At 46.2% G+C, this 19,116-nt stretch overlaps 3 protein-coding genes across 3 annotated transcripts; 2 read left to right on the top strand and 1 right to left on the bottom strand.

Annotated features, from left to right (window-relative positions):
- Window positions 1–3,228: 3,228 nt before the first annotated feature.
- Window positions 3,229–8,385, bottom strand: LOC136475759 (T-complex protein 1 subunit eta-like). Its single transcript, XM_066473352.1, has 14 exons — window positions 8,243–8,385; window positions 7,864–8,124; window positions 6,945–7,070; window positions 6,645–6,848; window positions 5,968–6,137; window positions 5,704–5,839; window positions 5,494–5,610; window positions 5,234–5,353; window positions 5,041–5,139; window positions 4,870–4,959; window positions 4,527–4,608; window positions 4,321–4,409; window positions 4,156–4,230; window positions 3,229–3,618 (listed from the first exon to the last, which is right to left on the bottom strand). Exons 1-14 carry the CDS (start codon window positions 8,255–8,257, stop codon window positions 3,520–3,522), a joined length of 1,683 nt encoding a protein of 560 aa, XP_066329449.1. The 5' UTR covers window positions 8,258–8,385; the 3' UTR covers window positions 3,229–3,519.
- A 348-nt stretch (window positions 8,386–8,733) lies between these two features.
- Window positions 8,734–12,969, top strand: LOC136475760 (EH domain-containing protein 1-like). The gene is made up of 16 exons (XM_066473353.1): window positions 8,734–8,959; window positions 9,052–9,131; window positions 9,249–9,317; window positions 9,430–9,487; window positions 9,587–9,639; window positions 9,745–9,787; window positions 9,875–9,936; window positions 10,093–10,212; window positions 10,341–10,443; window positions 10,560–10,609; window positions 11,070–11,198; window positions 11,273–11,524; window positions 11,634–11,713; window positions 11,961–12,087; window positions 12,173–12,316; window positions 12,490–12,969. The coding sequence occupies exons 1-16, from the start codon at window positions 8,872–8,874 to the stop codon at window positions 12,673–12,675; spliced, it is 1,644 nt and encodes a 547-aa protein (XP_066329450.1). The 5' UTR covers window positions 8,734–8,871; the 3' UTR covers window positions 12,676–12,969.
- Window positions 12,970–14,336: 1,367 nt separating this feature from the next.
- LOC136475761 (ethylene-responsive transcription factor 3-like) lies at window positions 14,337–15,501 on the top strand. The gene has a single exon (XM_066473354.1). It carries the CDS (start codon window positions 14,471–14,473, stop codon window positions 15,080–15,082), a length of 612 nt encoding a protein of 203 aa, XP_066329451.1. The 5' UTR covers window positions 14,337–14,470; the 3' UTR covers window positions 15,083–15,501.
- The last annotated feature ends 3,615 nt before the right edge of the window (window positions 15,502–19,116 follow it).

Here is a 19,116-nt window from a genome sequence, read left to right as displayed (position 1 = left end):
TGATCTGAACGGTTGTTTTTCTTCTGGCCTGCTCTTCTGAATGCTGTGACCATCCGGCATCTCACTTTCAGCTGGGCTTGGAGCTTGCACCGAAGATCATACTCTGGCAGTCCGGATGCCCGAGGGCGCTCTAGCGGCAGGGCGAGCTCAGTCACAACATTTATTAAACAAAACCACATTATGTGCGCAAGATTTTATGAATAAAATTATGCATGATACTAATGAAACAAAATTGTGAACACAAGATTTGTAATAAGAAAAAAAAATGCATACAAGATTTGTGAAAAGAAAATTATGCCCACAACTCTTTTGGGTATATGCCTTGTTAAGATCGGTATAATCAACACACAAACGCTTTAGTTCAAACAAACAATAGAAAAGGACTACAACTTTATTTGGAAGAATAATGGTGCTTCCTGAAAATAGTAGTAAAATATATCATGCAATCACACAAATCGATCTCATTCTCATGCTCTAATGCACGAACCAAGTCCGTTCAGATTTTCTAGACTTCCAACTTCTGATGGCAAAGACCCAGATAAGAAATTATCTGAAATGTTGATGAAATTCGACAAGGTTGATATGGAAAAGAGTTCTTTAGGTGTCGGACCAGAAAGATTGTTGTGAGAAAGATCCAATACTTCTAAAGGACAATGGCTGAGAGTAGATGGTATAGATCCAATACTTCTAAAGGACAATGGCCGAAAGCATGAAGAATCATCAACGCTGAGAGGTTTCCCAGTGAACTAGGGATCGTTCCTGAGAACTGATTTGCACCTAGGTTCAGCACATTGAGGTCATGGATGTTACCGAGCTCTGGAGGCAGGATCCCTTGGAAGCCATTCGATGAAAGATTGAGTCGCCTCAGGTAAGTGAGGTTTCCCAGCGCAGGGGTGATGGTGCCAGTCAGGTTGAGCTCTGGGAGGTCCAGAGCCACCACATGGCCCCGGCGATGTCCCCTCAAGCCGCACGCCACGCCGCGCCACCGGCACATGGGAATGGACATGTTGCCCTACGAAGCTAGGGCTCGCGACGGGTCACTCCTCACGAGTGATTTGAATGACATGAGCGCGAGCTGGTCGGAGTCGGCGATTGCTCCATGAGCTGCCAGTGAGGTCTGTGCCACGAATGTGGCAAGGCAAATGAGGAAGAATGCGAGCATGCTCAAGAGAGGCTTTATGAGGAGCACCACCATGGTGATTGTATAATGTTTGCAGACAGCAAGCCTTTATTAGATAGGCAACCCGGCCGTATAGACATGGTGCTTATATGGAGGCAACAGTTTCTACGAGTCAGCCGAAGAGGACGACGACTTCGTCGAGCGTTGACATGTTGCTTTATATAAGTATAAGGAAAGAATATCCCGTACCAAGCAGGCAGGCAGCCAGCAGGCCGCCGCCGCCCTTGCTGGCTGGTGCTTATACGGAGGCAACAGTTGCTACGAGTCAGCCGAAGAGGACGACGACTTCTTCGAGCGTTGACATGTTGCTTTATATAAGTATAAAGAAAGAATATCCCGTACCAAGCAGGCAGGCAGGCAGCAAGCCGCCGCCGCCCTTGCTGGCTGGCAGGCAGGCTGGCCGCCGCCCTTCCAGGCAGGCAGGCAGCAGGCCGCCGCCGCTCTTGCTGACTGGCACGGGAGGTCAGGATCGGGAAGGCGATGGGCGCTTAGCAGCCGGGGAACGGGAACGTGCCCACTTCGTTCCGATTCGCGGGAACATGGCGGGACGCCGTCCCGATAGACGATGGAACGTGACTCGCAACCACAAGCAGGAACGTCGGGTCCCAAATGAGGATGGAACGTGCGGGGAAGAACATACCTCAGGTGAAGTCAGGTCGCGTCGCTCACGGTCGCTGGCTGCCCGCAGCCTGTTCGTTTGGCTGTGGCTCGTCGTAAATGATCCTAAATTTTCAATCGAAATAATATTTTTCTCTCACATAAACCAACCAGCAGTACTTCTTTACGAACTAGCAACGCTACCCATCAGCCAACCGAACAGGCTGCCGGATCCCCGGACGCCGAGCCCACGAATGGCGAACCCCGTCCGCAGCTTCTCGACGCCGCAGGCCGCCGCATTCGATGTCGTCACAGTCTCGCAATCTTGCTAGAGTGGGTGGCCGGCCGCCGGCGGCTGTGCGGCCACTGTGACCGTGCGCTGGTCAGCGTGTGGTGCGTCGTGCGCGCTGCGCCATGCCGGTGCGTGGGTGGTGGCGGCCGGCAAAAACTAGAGCTAGTGATTGGCCTGGAGCCTGGACTGGAATGGGCTTTAGGGTTCAGTAACTAATGAACGGCACAATAAAACAAAAAAAACTGCAAAAAAAAGATGACATCAAATATGTATACTATGAAAATATAATTAATAAAGAATCTAATATATTTATTTAGTATCATAAATATTATTATTTTATTATATAAATTTGGTCAAACTTAATATGCTTTTACTCTTTAAGAAAGCTAGAATGACTTCTAATTTGGGACGGAATGAGTAGTATAAGTCCCTAAATTGTGCAAAGGACATATATATTCTTAAAATACTGATCGAACCAATACATTTACTGTAGGTGTGCCATTTAATTGGTTGCGAATGTGGGCTAAATTTAGCAAATGAATTTTTATATGGCCCCGTTCAGCTTACCTTAAAAGCCGGCTTGTTCGGCTTCTTTTTTTTCAGCCGGAATAGTATTTTTCTCTCACAATAATTCAGCTTTGACTTATTTTTTCAGTCAATTTCAGCCAAGCGAACGGGGGTATCATGTACATTGAGTCTTATTGCTGCTGCAGAGTGTGACACCCTGGTTTGAGTTATTCTTGGAGCTAAATTGTTTCATTTAGTGTCATTTGTTTGGTTCTTTATTGATCGAGGTATATGATGCTTACCCTGTCCTCCTCAGTCACTGTGTCCTCCTCAGTCACTGTGTGAAGAACACCATGTCAGTTGCACAGATCAAGCAGATTGGTGTTGATGATGCTACCCTTTATGTCCCAAGAATGTCGTCGCAGGCAATTTCAGAGCTTGATGAGGTGCGCAAAACTCTACAACACACACATATGCCCTTAGTCGCAGAGAATTGGCGTCATTAGCCCTGTAACACGCCCATTCCTGAAAATTTTGCTCGAGCCACTCAGTGTGAGCAAATAGCATCTCGGGCTCAAAGCGTACTAGCACCTGTCTAATGTTTTACGCTTGAACGCACGAGGATCACAAACTATCATTCATTCTCATGATGAAGAAAATGAAGCCAATAAACTAAGATATGGGCCAAACAATTTGTAACCAAAGGCTCAGGTCTACTACTATATCACAACAGGAAAGCTACATGGATAAACGTCTAGTGTATCTCCTCTGAAACAAAAAGGCTGCTACTGCTTCCCAACCGAAAGCACACAATAATAAGTGCGTGTCCATAAACTCACATTACATGTGCAGTACGACACAACAGCACCATGCGAACAGGCAAAAATAATCTGACCCACAAAGGCGATCAAAACATAATGTTACAGGATCAACGTGGCTCAGTTCATCGCCTGCGCATGCCCCTGCCACCACGTCCTCGCATTGCCCCTCCACCACGACCAGCCATTGCACCAGCTGCAGCCTCACCTTGTGCGCTCTCCGACTAGAGTATCCCACAATTTGAGGAAAGGAAATATGGCAATTAGTTCATGTGAAGAATCAATTGCTTTAAACAAAACAAATTGTTTGCAAGGAACATCCAAAATATCTATTAACTTAGTGACCATCTAAATTCAAAGTCGCAAAGCCTTAATTTAGGAGAAATGCTATGGGCTTTCATGGACCTATGGTTTGAACATGTGCAATTTGAAGTGGCAAAGTGGAGTCATTGCCTCCTTGGCAGTCAAACCAATCTCTAAAGATGCAAAAGAACAAAAAGAAAGAAAGAAATGTTCTTTCAAGTACCGAAATCTACTACACTATTTCTATGATCATTTTTTGTTTAGTGATTCGGAACTTTCCAGCAGAGGGAATAGATTGGACTAAATAGGACATAAGAGATGGCCAAACAATATATCATTATGGGGGGAAGAGGATTTGCCACAAGAAAATGAGTCTCAACTCCACTCATGAAACGAAAGAAGAGTAAAGGCATTGTTTTTTACTATAATGGACCCTAGACGTTTGCATGCCTCCTTACCTTTGGGTTTTTCACTGTTTCGTCAACACTAAGAATAAGGCAGGAAGCTTCGGTTGCAGCATTTATAGCATTGATCTGAACAAAAAAGTTCTCAAGACATCAGCATGTGAACTTAAGATACATGGATACCCAAAAGCAAATGAATGAAACCAAATGCGAAATTACCTTTACAACAGCAGGTTCCCACACAAAGTTCGCAAAGGAATCAGCAATTCCGCCAGTGTTTATGTCTACACCATAATTAGCACCTTCACCTGAACAAATTAACCATGCATCACGCATCAGTAAAATAGATAGCTTTCTGCTTCACAACTGTACTGTCATGAATAAAATTGTAGACTAAATTCAAAATAAAACTTAAGGAAACCAACCAGATGTGTGTTTCTGCCTGAGCTTATTGAGAGCATCAGTAGCGTCAAATCCAGCATTATCACAAAGTTGACGTGGAATAACCTGCAGGATGATTTTATTGAAAATGACTAAATGAGTGGACACAATGTTGCACATATAAGACGTAACACATGTAAGTGATCAGAATCAAATGGTCGATCAACAATATAGCCCTTTTTGACAGAACACTAAATGCAACTTAAAACCAGCAGCCGCACATTTATTGTATCCTTAAGAAGTTAGTGGAAAGCTTTGAGTGCAGTGCATAAATAAAAGCACAATCCTGAATCTAGTAAGGAAAAGTATGGACCAGGAATATTGTACCTCGAGGGCTTTAGCAAACGAATTTACAAAGAACTGAGACTTCCCAGCAATTGTCCGCGCATGCTGCCTGAGATACTTGCTTATTTCCATCTACACAAAACATAAAAAATCAGCATAAAATTCTATGAACTGCTGAATCATCCATGTTGACAAGGTGACCACAAGACATACATCAATAGCACCACCACCCGGCACAACTGTCGAGTTCTTAAGTGCTCTCCTCACAATCATGATGGCATCATGGAGACTCCGTTCAGCTTCCTCAATGAACTAGCACAGAATCAAAGAAATGTAAGGACATTCATAACATGTTGTTAAAAACAGACGATGGCTAACAGAAGTGTATCAATATTCAATAGAAGACCTGGTCTGTACCACCACGGAGCACAATAGTCGCTGTCTGACCAGAAGGGCAGCCACTAAATATGTTGAACCTTTCATTGCCCACTTGCTTTTCCTCGAATACCTCACAGGAACCAAGTACCTTTACAAAAGAAAAAAAAGAAAGGAATCAGCTCGCACTCAGCACTAGGTAGCTGACATTAACCCTAAATTTCCAGTCAACAATCCATCAAAAACAGACAATTCAACAGCTCACAAGCAAATAAAAAATGGCATGCTTACCTCATCGATGATATTATTTACAGAAGTTTGAACAGTTCCACCAGTTGCTGCAGCAACACGTTGCAAATCTTCTTCAGTGACACGGCCGGCGCAGAAAATGTCTCGATCTGCGAAATACTGTACAGACCCAAATTATCTGAGATAGGCTGCAGAAGTATACATTACAGAAAAGCAGAAGGTTTATTTGGTTAAATGAAAACATCAGGCTACCTGTGTTGCAAGATCACCAATAGCTAGCCGAGACAGAACTATCTTTGCTCCACTTTTCACACATTTATCCAGTTTGTCATAAATAATGTTCCATTCAGCATCAACAATTGATTGGTATTGCAGAGGGTCAGATAACCTACAGGTATGTTGGAAATAGAGCCAGCATAAGCAAAATTGAAAAGCATATAGAGCAACACAAAATAAAGAATGGAGCACACATTCTGTTCTGTAGCAGGTGGGGTTTGAGTGAATCGGTATGGATACCTGATCTCTGCATTTTCCTTCTCAGATTTCAATTCTAGTTCAATGTTTAACAAAAGAATCTTCGGATTCAGGAACTTCTTTGGTTGTTGCTCAAATCCAGCATACGAAAATGTCTTCTTGAACGCAACACCATTCACCAGAAAAGAATCTCTCATGGTACCTCCAGGAACCTAAGATACATCAAAATATCAGGCATTAATGTCTTATAGTGAAAAATCAAATGAATACTATATTACGTGGCATACCTACTATGTAGCCTGTAATCAAAGGCAAAATAAAGCATCAAAAAACATCATAGCTATTAGAAAGTAGTGGAATCAGTGCTTGGTTCATCAGTAAATTTGTAACATATATCCTAACATAGTTTTTTCCCCTTACATGAATTCCTTACATTCTGTATAATAAAACCAACCCTGAGAACCTTGTGGAACAAAATCGATAACTAAATGACTAGCTTGTTTTCTTTAGGCAAAGCAAAAATGGAATCCCAAGTATGCCCCTTCTACATATTAAAACAAATAGAATGGTACAACCCTTCTAGATGAAAATAATTGTTTACTTGGTTGCCCAGTAACCAATCCTTAATATATCAGTTCCGAAGTCAGAATGATATCAAGAGCTAATATCTTAAGACTTTTCAACCCAGAACATCTTGCAAAAGAACATTGCAATATCACCTTCTTAATCCCGATAAGATTAAGCCTGTCATCATTGCCAATGGCAAGGACAGCATCCACAACCATAGAAGCAAAGAATTCTTTTTCACCGCCTATAAGTTTTGAAGAGAGTGTTGTAGCAGCACACTTGGCTAGCAATGTTTTCTTCTCTTCAAGGCTTTTTCCTTCTATGCTAACTGCCAGCTCTTTAACCCTTTGGATTGCCTGACAGAAATTCATGTTAATGAATAATCAAATTTGGAAAATAGTTGCAGAGAATCAAAAGGTTGGCTGTTAAAAAAGAAGATGGTAGTTACAGACCATATTGCCTGCAGTTCTATAACTGCGAATTAGACTGTGGGGGTGCACCCCATCCTCAATATAAGGTTTTGCTTCCTTTAAGAATTCTGCAGCTAGAAGCACCACAGTAGTTGTCCCATCACCAACCTGAGTAAATAAGAAATTTAAGGTTGAGCTTAACATGCATGTCCAAGCTCCATAGTCCAACAAACATAAATCCAGCAAAAAATAATGGAAGCCAAAGCTGCAAGTCAATTATACAGCATCATCGCTTTATAACAGGAACACAGAACTAGATGCAGACTCAACTGTTGTGATACATAAATGTTGATACTTGCAAATAAAAACTGCAAGCAAGACTAAAACAGAAAATAAGAAACTTCTGTGAATGTCAAATTCATCTGCTTAACGTAGGATTGTATGACTCAAAATGAAGCGAGGAAGCTCTTAAACGACAGAGAAAAGAAAAAAAATGAAACAAATAAGAAAATAAAAAATACAACAACATGACATGGTACAAAAGCTCTAAGACACCATTTCATTGAGCCAAATGCCTGTGGACAACACGACATATCTTAGTCCAAACAGAAGAGATCAGTGGGTTGGATAGCAATGGATTAGGCCTGTCATCATTCCCACTGTTCAAATTGCAATTCCTTGGCTTATGCCTCAACCGCACAGCCCATCCATGACTAAACTATGAATTTATGAGCCATTCCACCAAAATCGTGTGCCTATCACACCTTAACAAACCGATCCTACTTCACTAAGATTAAATGTCACGAAATGGTTTAGGATTAATTGATAAGGGTTCTTATTTTGTTAACTGTCTGCCCACAGTGGCAACTGGCAAGTACCATAACAAAAGTAATGCATCTAATAGATCACAATGAGGCAGGTTTCCACAGCTCCAGGTAAAGATTTTTATCTAGATGGATACCTCGGAGTCCTGTGACTTGGCGATGTCGACAAGGATCTTGGCGGCGGGGTGCACGATGTCGAGGAGGCGCATGATGGTGGCGCCGTCGTTGGAGATGGTGACTCCGCCCTTGTCGTCGTGGATGAGCTTGTCCATCCCCCGGGGCCCCAGCGTGGTCCGCACGGTGTCGCCCACCGCCGTGCACGCGTTGATGTTGCTCACCACCTGCGCGCGCCCCTGCGACGTGTCCGTACCCTCCTTGAGCAGGATGATCTGCGGTTGCTGCGGAACACAAACGAAAGCGTCAGCACGGCCATCAGGATCAGCGAATCGGAGCTTGCGTGCGAGGGTGGAGGCAAGAGCGGATTGCGGATTAGGGCTCCGTGGAGGCGGCGCTTACCATCATCGACGCCATGGTTGGGGGCTCGGCGGAGCTAGGGCTTGAAGTGTGAGGGAGGGGAAGAGATCTGAAAGGAGACGGGAGTAGGGTTTTGAGGTTTCGGCCGAGGTTTTTTAATGGAGATCCTGGCGTCCGTCTGCCGCTGCGCCACAAGCCCACAACACCCTGGTAGCTGGTACTAGTAGACTGGTAGTCTCTCGAGTCTGACTGGTGCCGGCCCGGTGGGCCCATACCTGAATGATCCATGTTCCGTCAGCCCATCTGGGCCAGATATCAGGCCCATGTCTTTTCCTCTCTTTTCGTTTGAGATTTGAATTCAGGTCCTCCCAAATGCCATCCCTATTTGCCTATCAGTCAGTCATCATCAGGCCATGGGCATCGGGGAGCGTCCAGCCATATTTTTTTTAATAAAAAATAAAAGAAATCACGGGGGAGCGTCTCCGTGAAGTGGGGTCCTCTGTTTCAAAATGCCACCCCGTCCAACGCAAACGAGAGGGAAAGCCGAAGCGAGTGCGAGGCGGCCCGTCAGGCTCCTCCTGTCTCATCTGTGCTGCTGCAGTTGCTCCTGCTCCTCTCTGCGGCGGCGGCGGCGGCCTAGGACCTGGGCGGGGCGGCGAGAGGGGACGGAGATGGAGATCGCGCGAGCGGCTGCTGGCGTGGTCTGCTCCAAGGAGCACCAGAGGATCTACGCCGAGTGGTTCGCCCTCGCCGACCCAGGTAAGGCGCTCCTGCCCCTCAGCTCCCAGGCCGCCCTAAAAAATCCGCGGAGGTCTGATGCTTACTGCTCCGACGTGGGGTCTCTGTTGCAGATGGCGATGGCCGCGTCACGGGCGCCGACGCCACTAGCTTCTTCGGCATGTCCGCGCTCTCACGCGCCGATCTCAAGCAGGTGAGCACGGGGCCGCTGGTCTCCTCCTGCTCCTCTCCTGGCCTTGGTGATATCGTCTAGGATTATCGTTGAGGAATGGCTACTGATATTTCCCTGTTTGGGGATTTGCGTGCTAAGGTATGGGCGATCGCGGATTCCAAGCGGCAGGGGTACCTCGGATTCGCCGAGTTCGTCACAGCAATGCAGGTTCGTCCCCTCACATCCATTAGTCATAGCGTGTGCATCTGACGATGAATGGTGAGGTTGTGCTGCTGGTTTGTGGACTGATGGTCTAACACGATCGATATGCAAACTGCAGCTCGTGTCTCTGGCCCAAGCAGGGAACGAGATCACACAGGACAGTCTGAAACGTGAAGGTAGTTGGCTGTGAACTGAACTTGACCTTCCTTTGCCCCTTCTGTGAGTTCATCTGGACGTGGATGTTTAAACTCGATTGTTTACGGTGGTTCGTGCAGACCTGAGCACCATGGATCCGCCTGTGATGGAAGGTGTCGATGAGCTACTGGCTGTAAGTCTGAAATCTTCAGATTCTGTGTCATTCAATGAATTTGCCCCTTTCAATATGATACTATGATGGATTGTTGCGATGTTATGATGGACTGTTTCTTTCCAGAGATCCAAGGCTGTTGTGAAGAGAGTTCACCCAGATGACAATGGTAACCAATATGTTTAACCCTAGTTATACTCATGTGGCTGAATCATCTTTGACATCACATACCTATATGGCTATATCTGCTCTTCAGGCACCACTCAGGTCCAAGCACCTTCCATATATCACTGGTTTGGTTCAAAAGCAGCACAGAAGGTATTAGATTACCATGTTGAATTTCAAATCTCGTTCAAACTCTATGGCTGCTGCTTTCAATATGCTTTTCATTACAGCACAAACCATTTTGCCTGGTATGTGGAGCATTGTGGTTTAGCAATTGACTGATTTTGCGTTTAATCTGGCATTCTGCAGGTGCAGATGCCTCTGACTGCTGTTACCTCTGTAATTGATGGCTTGAAAAGACTATATGTCGAAAAACTGAAGCCATTGGAAGTCGCCTACAGATACAATGATTTTGCTTCCCCATTGTTGGTAAATAATTCCATTCACAGTTTTGTTTTGTTTGAAGTATCAGTCTTATTGTTCTAAAGTACTTTGATGCTCATCGTGCTCTTCCGTCATTATTTACATGTCACTTCATTGCTTCTATCATTTTCCAGACAAACAGTGATTTTGATGCAAAGCCAATGGTTATGCTCTTGGGTCAGTATTCAACAGGGAAAACAACGTTCATTAAGCATCTGCTGAAGACAAGCTACCCAGGTTTGATGCTTCATCTTATCAAACAGATTTGAGTATCAGCCTTACTGGCCATTTTGTTTTCAATTGCCTCTGATTGCATTAAAATTTGACTTTTTTTTTATCCGTTTCGATTTCAGGAGCTCATGTCGGACCAGAGCCAACCACTGATAGATTCGTAGTTGTCATGGTAACTGTTGGCATGAATATTGTATTTGCATACAAAATGGATATGGGGTCTGACTGATGGTCAACACTGTAGCATGTGTACTGAGAATGTTTTCCTTATATTGGCTAAACCAATGTAGTTCGTCTTTGCTATTATTATATCATTGCAACAACTTCTATTGTCCCTATGCAATATGGCTAGCCATTATCATGAACTGTTGATTGCTGAAAATAAAACTTTAATATTGAAAAAATAGAATCATTGTTGTGTTATTTTTTTAACCCTTTAACGCTTCCTTTAAACCATACTGCATGCCCATGGGATATTTCTTCATTCATTTAAGTTGTTCAATTCAAAACGAAACTTTGTTGCTGACCTTTTACAAATCTTATCAGTTTGCATTACCTGCTGGCTGGCCCTGTCAGTGTATACATTACTTTTTTTCTAATTGTCCCTCAAATTAATTTTGTTTTCACTTCAGTCAGGATCTGATGGAAGGACCATTCCTGGCAATACTATTGCTGTTCAAGCCGACATGCCATTCACTGGTCTTACAACATTTGGGGGAGCATTTCTGTCAAAGTTTGAATGCTCTCAGATGCCACATCCGGTAAGCTTTAGTTTGATACAGGTACATGTAGAGTGCATTCATTTAGAAACTGAATCCTCCTTTGTTTCTTGAAGCTGCTAGAGCATATCACCTTTGTGGACACTCCTGGTGTTCTCTCTGGAGAAAAGCAACGGACCCAACGTAGCTATGATTTCACTGGTGTAACCTCATGGTTTGCTGCTAAGTGTGACCTTATTCTTCTTCTGTTTGACCCTCACAAGCTTGATATAAGTGATGAGTTCAAACGTGTCATTTCATCCTTACGTGGGCATGATGACAAAATACGCGTAGTGTTGAACAAGGCCGACCAAGTTGACACACAGCAGGTACAGTTTTTTCTTGCAATCAATTTGTATGTCCTGTTATGCGTATGCTTTATTTTGTTTGTTAAAAAATGTCTAGTATGATGAATAACTTCTCCCTTCTATGCTACAGCTTATGAGAGTGTACGGTGCATTGATGTGGTCTCTTGGGAAAGTGCTAAATACTCCTGAGGTTGTGCGTGTGTATATCGGGTAATTTCTTATGCCTGTTATTTGTTACCTTACTCCTCTATAACTTTTAAGCAATGGAGGTGTTACAACTTACAAGTCTTGTACAATAAGTTAAAAAAATGCATATTGATGGTGGTTCAATTTTGTATTGGGTTGTAGCTGAGTCTTCACAACTGTTAGCAGTTGTTCAATAAAGTATAAACTAAATGGTTTTTTTCTTTCTATTTTTTCATTAACTGGATTGACACTTTGCCGCTAATATTTACAGGTCCTTTAACGATAAGCCAGTGAATGATTCAGCTGTTGGACCAATTGGAAAAGACTTGTTTGAGAGGGAGCAAGATGACCTCCTCTGTGACCTGAAAGACATTCCTAAGAAGGCCTGTGATCGACGGGTAAGTTGAAATGTTGTTGAGTCATTTGTCAGAACTCCTCCTTTCTGTACTGGAATTTGGAAATGAACAGCACCATTTCTTCCAGGTCAATGAGTTTGTTAAGCGTGCTCGAGCTGCCAAGATCCATGCTTACATAATTGGCCATCTGAAGAAGGAGATGCCTGCAATGATGGGAAAAGCTAAGGCTCAACAACGACTCATAGACAACTTAGAGGAGGAGTTCACAAAGGTAATTACAGAGAACTTGATTGCCCGAATGTTTATGTCTGGGTCTAATTTCAACAGAAGATTTACGACTAACCTTAATTTGCTGGCATCTAAATCCAAAGTTACTGTCATTTTTCCTCTTTCTTTTGCCCAACATCCCTCTACGTGACTGATACTCGTGATCCGGTGGAACAGGTGCAGAGGGAATACCATCTCCCCGCCGGAGACTTCCCCGACGTCGAGCACTTCAAACAGGTGCTGGGTGGATACAGCATCGACAAGTTCGAGAAGCTGAAGCCCAAGATGGTTCAGGCGGTGGACGACATGCTCGCTCACGACATCCCGGAGCTCCTCAAGAACTTCAGGAACCCGTACGAGTGAACTGACCTGACCTGCCTCTCGTCGGTTGTAAGATTACCTTAGCTGTCACGTCTGATGATGGCGGAGGGACGTCCTGGGAGATGTAGACAGTCACGGGTCACTACTCACTACCAAAAACCGAGAGGGTGCATGAGGATTCAGATCAGAGAGCCACAGCGCGTTGCCTGTTAGTTTCAGCGTCAGTGCTCTGTCGTGGTTGCCGCACGCCGGCACGCGAAGGAGTTGTGGTAGCGTTACCGTTTCGCTGTGATACATTTTCCCTTCGTGATGAGATAAAGAGTTGCAGGCGGCAAAGCGATACGGTGTGCAATGATAACTTGCGACCATGTGATGTTGCTGGTCCTGGGCGGCACACGATGCGTGACGCACCAGCGCCGCACCGCTGCCTGCCCTGCCCTGCCCTGTGGCGTCCCAGCTAGCCGCGTTTTGCGTACGAGTGCGGGGCAAATCGTTTGGACCTGGATGGACGGTGTCTGGCTGACTCCACACACATGATAAGGCTGTCCGCACCGGGCACCTGTATGCCGCCCTGCATGTCCGCATAGCGGAAGAAATCGCCGCAGCGCAGGCCTGTATCCTGCACTGGGAAATAAGAGGAGGAGAGAGGAACGCAAAATACAGAGAGCGTACGGCGAAACGGTAAAGGCGAGGTCGGCCCCATGCACGTGCTCGGTGGGAGGGAGGGGAGAGAGGGAGAGGGATTAAAAATTTAGAGAAAATGGGATAGAGTTTGATATAGAGAGAATATGGGTGCGGGAGATGATACTGTAAGTGGGTGACTAGGACGAGAATATTCCTTTAGAGGTGGGATTTAGAGGGATAGCTGTGCGGACAGCCTAATGGGCTCGCCCGTGAAGTGGGACCGGTTGTCGTCCGTCTCCCTTGGTGGCCTCTGCCTATATATATATCAGTTTTCAGTTTATTTCAGCTTATTCTTTCTTACAAAATACTATTGAATCAACCAAAATCAACTAAAATAAGGTGGAAATGTGACCGGCCAAACTAGCCCATTGTTTTTCAGAAATCCTGCTAGATGAGCTGGGTCTTCCCTATGGATTCCACGCATTCCGAAACGGTCAAAGAGCATGGATGTTAATGTTAGATAGGTAAACGGTGAGTATTTTTATCTTTAATTACCGCACTGGCTTGGCTTTGCACGTGGAAAAAGTGGAGCCATCCCAATTCAGCTCCCGTTGGCTTGCACTAAACTGATGGTGTCCACTGTCCACAGCCACAGGCAGGCAGGCAGCACAGTTGCGCGAATATGCCGCCCCCGCGCTAGTGGCACCGCGGCTACCAGCACGACACGCTCGGGCGCACCCAGGCCAGGCCGGCAAGCGTCGCATCGCAAAAATCCGGCGCGCCCAACCACGCCACACCACTGGGTCTGGCGGGAGAGGCGAGCACATCACCACGCGGCGGGGGCGATGCCGACGCGAATGCGATGCGGTGGCGAGGATTGAGGAGGAGGCGCAGGCGCGGCAGGCAGAGGCAGCCGACCCACCCCGGGACGTGGACGTGGGAAATCAACCCAACGGATCGACGCGGCGCCCGGGTCGTGGCGGGCCCGGCGCGTCAGCCTCTGCGGGGCCGTGCCGACCAAACAGGCGCAGGAGCAGCCGCGGGAGGAAAGGAAAGGAAAGGAAAGGCCACTCGGGGACCGGGCCAAGCCAAACGCGGAGTCGCCGAGGAGGACAAGGCACAACAAGCCGCACGAGAAGACAGGCAGGCAGGGCAGGGTAGGGCAGAGAGGAAGGAAGAGGAGGAGGAGAGCGCGTGGAGGAGGCGAGGGGGGATGCGGCGGGCGAGGCCGCCGCCCGTCCCGGTCCCGGTCCCGACAGCGCCGGGGGACGCGGGGGGGCCGGAGGTGAAGTACCGCGGGGTGAGGCGGCGGCCGTCGGGGCGGTACGCGGCCGAGATCCGGGACCCGGCCAGGAAGACCCCGATCTGGCTCGGCACCTTCGACTCGGCCGAGGCCGCGGCCCGCGCCTACGACGCCGCCGCCAGGACCATCCGCGGCGCCGCCGCGCGGACCAACTTCCCCTCCGCCTCCGTCTCCGCCGCGTTGCCGCCGCCGCCGCTCCCCGCAACCGTCACCGCCCCCGCCGCCGCGGCGGGGGCGGCGACGTCTAGCCACAGCAGCACCGTCGAGTCCTGGAGCGGCGGCGGCGCGCCCGGCGCGCCCGCCGGGATCCTCCGCGCCGCAGCCGCCCCGGCCGCCGAGGAGGACTGCCGCAGCTACTGCGGCTCCTCGTCGTCGGTTCTCTGCGAGGACGGCGCGTCGGGCCTGGGCTGCGGCGACGAGGCCGCCGCGCCGCCGCCGGCCCCGCTGCCGTTCGATCTGAACGTGCCGGACCCGGCGGCCGACGAGATGGACTGGCGCTGCGACACGCTGCTGCACCTCTAGCCGCCGCCGCGGACCAACCGCGAGCACTCCCCCGAACTGGTACTACAGGATCGTGCTGCTCGCTTCCTGTGGCTGATGATGATCCGGCGGAGCAATGCGTACCCGCCCAACAAGTGCTATCGTGCTATCTCTCTCCATAGAAATTGATAATTTTAATTTTAATTTTTTTTTTTTTTTTTGCTACTGCCTCTTTAGTCTCTCTTTTTTTACCACTGCCAAGATTCGGTAATGCTACTTTTGTGATAATGTGAATAACTCATCGTCATGTAATCCGTGGAGGGGGAACCTGTTCTTGCAAACCTTCCTGCTTCCTGCTGTGTTATCTGTAGCAGCATGATGTATGTGAGTATATGACCACGGCCTCTTCTTGTCTTGCTGTAATTCTCAAGACAATGGAATTAAGAGAAAAATTACAGACACCTTTGCTTCTGTTTATTGGCAGCTCCTGGCTGTTTGCTTTGATTGTGTAATTGTGTGCCCTGTGCTTCATGAGCAGAGCTCTGCAGAAGTTTGAAGTGAAACGCAGCCACAGACGTAAAAACATCGTTATGCTTATGTATGCCCCTAATTCAGGAATGAGGATTAGCAGAGTATCATCATCTTCAGACTTCAGTCCAAAGCCAGCTGAAAGCATCTGATCTGATCTTGCTGCTGCGCATTGCAACACTCTTCGGAGGTAAGAGCAGCCAGATAACCATTCAGATCAGCGGCTGCATCCTGCACTGCACAATTAGTCAATTACTGCCCTAAAGACATCGAAACAGAACAATGAAGGTTACATTACACGGTCGGTTGAGAAGAAGAAATGCATCTTTAGTGTATCATCCAAAGCCTGAGTCAGTCTAATTATAATGTAAGGGAAAATCTGGATAGGATAGCTCATCTCCGTCTTGCGTCTAGGGCTGGGGACAAACGTTGCCATCAGACGAGCCAGCGCCTGTGCGATGCGGATCGGGATTGCGATTGGGGTGATGGGCCTGATGGCAATTGCCAATTGGCATGGCTGTCGGAGACGAATTTTTTTTTATTATTTTAACACTTTTTTAAAATTAATTTTAAATCCAACACCGTTTTTTATTTCCAAATCTAACACTTTTGGCCGCGCCTATTGCCATGGCGCGGCGAGAGAGCTGACGTGGCTACGACCGAGGCGCTGACCGGTGACGTGGCAAGGTCTGTCGCGCCACCGATCTTGGCGCGGCTGCGCCGCGCCATCCATCACGGCGCGGCAGAGAGCGGCCGCTGGAATCAATGGGACGTCATGGGCTAGCTACTCGTAGAAATGATTTCGTTTTAGGAAATGATCTTTTTCTACCCGATGCAATAGTGGATGCACTACTCGCCGCCTCGATGACGAGCTAGAAGAGAAAGAGATGGTGTGGCGACCGAGCAAAAGGACTAGAGGAAGCGCATGCACTATGCCAGAACTGTGTGGGGCGCCGTGGGCGCACCAGCCGGCAGCCGCGAGGCGGACTGCCTACCTCGGGACGCGTGGCTGGGTTCGTGGGGTAAGCTGTCCTCGCACTGTGATTGGCTGGCTGGCTGGGTTCACGGTACAAAGCAACAGGTTCACGGTACAGAGCACAATGGCCCCGTTCGCTGGTCTGAACTTTGGCTAAAACTGGCTAAAAAACATCCGGCTGAATTGTTATGAGAGAAAAACACTGTTTCGGCTGAAAAAACAAGCGAACAAGCCAAACTTTAAGACAAACGAACGGGACCAATGTTCAATGTAAAGCTTCGTGCTGCCAGTCAGTCTGCCACACACCACGCCCCTGATGCGACCTGTGAAGTCATGTGTGAGTGTGACTAAGGGGGTGTTTGGTTCGAGCTACTAAACTCTAGTCAACAATCTAATCCAGAGTTACTAGAGATAACTAAAACTCTTTTAGTAGCTTTTAGTCATAGTGTTTGGTTAAAAAGTTACTAAAGTGACTAAAAGCTACTAAATTTAGTAGCTACTAGACGAACCAAACATGCCCTAAAGCGCTTGGTCGTTTGAACGCTGGCCATAGCCGGTCAACAATCTAATCCATACACGCCTCCCAGGCCCCTTCTTTCTGGATTAAGTTCAGAAGAGAGAACATAGAGCACGAACACACAAACGCACAGGAGTGCTGCTACTACTGAACTAAGAATACAGCTGGTCCTTGAACTTGATTATATACAAATTCTAATCTAGTACAATAGGTGTACACCTAGTACTAAGCCCATACCAGCATGACAAGAACTGTGGCCATATCAGCCATACTTCCTACTATTACAAGGCCATCCCTGCACAATATCAGCTTTCACTGCTTTCTTATCTACTATTAGCCTCACGTCTGATGCGGCGCTGGCGATGTGGAGAGCGTAGGGGCGAATGGAGTAGATGAGATTGGCAGGGTGTTTGGTCGCACGGACTAAATTTGAGTTCCGGTCAAATTTGATGTTTGACACTAATTAGAAATAATAAATATAGATTAATTACAAAACTAGCTGCACAGATTGAGACTAATTTGTGAGACGAATCTATTAAGCCTAATTAGTCCATGATTTGATAATGTGATGCTACAGTAAATATGTGCTAATGATGGATTAATTAGGCTTAATATATTCATTTCGTAAATTAGTCTCCATGTATGTAATTAGGTTTATAATTAACTGATGTTTAGTCTTCCTAATTAGTATCCGAACGTCCGATATGACAGAAACTAAACTGGTGGTGGCAAGCTGCTATAGCAGAACAGGACGAAAATAAGAACAAAAAATAAGTTTACAAAGAACAAAAACAATATCAACACGTATAACTTCAAATAATTATACTACCAAATTATATTACACGATGAATCTAATGTAGTAATGTTTCATATTAATTGCCTTAAATGTTAATATTATTTATATAAATTTGATAAATTAAAAATATTTAACTAAACACTTCTTTAATTACATTCATTTCATTTATAGAACTGAGGTAGTAAACCTCGTCAGACTATACCTAAAATAAATCAACTCATAGAATCATCGTAAGTCAAACTATTTTTAATTTAACTAATTTTAGAGAGAGAAAAATAACATCTGTTTTAGAGAAAAAAATAGCAGCTAGTAAAAAGTCATCGAAATTCGAAAGAAGGGGGCACATGCCCATGTCACACTTCCTAGCCTTTCATGAGTGTCTAGAGATGACCCACATCTCATAGATTATGACTAGCAATAGAACTCATATAGGTGTATTCCTTTAAGGATGTTCTGTAGGACAACATCCCTACTTAATGAAGCCACTCGGATCACATTAAGAACTTAATCAACCTGCCTTACAGCTTTGGAGAAACGGTGCATCTCAAATGAGCGAAACTTTGTTTCAAGGAGTCTCTCCCTCAGTCATCCACTAGCTTGTTTCACCATCCTAATTTATGGGATCTCTGATCAAATAGGACAGGTTACCACTATGAAATGACTTCAAGTGGGTCTCAAGCCCAGCTCCCTCGACGCACCTTCTATCACATTACGTGACAGACCCTTAGTAAACTAATCTGTCAGATTCTTAGATGTGTGGACATAGTCCAATGCAATTACTCTGGAGTTTCTTAATTTTCTGACAGTCTTCAGACGCCTTTTTACATGCCTTGTGGACTTCATGTTGTCCTTAGAACTGTTCACCTTGGTTATCACAGTTTGGTTGTCACAATTCATAGAAATAGTCGTTATAGGTTTTTCCACTACCGGTAAATCCATAAGGAGCTCATGAAGCCTCAGCGCCAGCAGTATCCAATGTTGTCAGTTCTGTTTTCATTGTAGACTTCGTTAAGATAGTCTGCTTGCAAGACTTCCAGGAAACAGCACCACCTCCAAGCAGGAACGCATATCCGCTCGTGGCGTACAGCTCATCAGCATCAGATATCCAATTAGCATCACAATAACCCTCCAGTACCCTTGGATACCCGGTAAAGTGAATACCATAAGTCATTGTACCTTTGAGATAGCGCAGCACTCTCTCAAGAGCACTCCAATGAGTATCTCCCGAATTTGATACAAACTGGCTTAGTTTGCTCACA

Source organism: Miscanthus floridulus, chromosome 8 (assembly GCF_019320115.1).
Source record: "Miscanthus floridulus cultivar M001 chromosome 8, ASM1932011v1, whole genome shotgun sequence".
NCBI lineage: Eukaryota > Viridiplantae > Streptophyta > Magnoliopsida > Poales > Poaceae > Miscanthus > Miscanthus floridulus.
The sequence above is the reverse complement of the archived record's forward strand: the minus strand, read 5'-3'. Positions and strand labels throughout refer to the sequence as shown.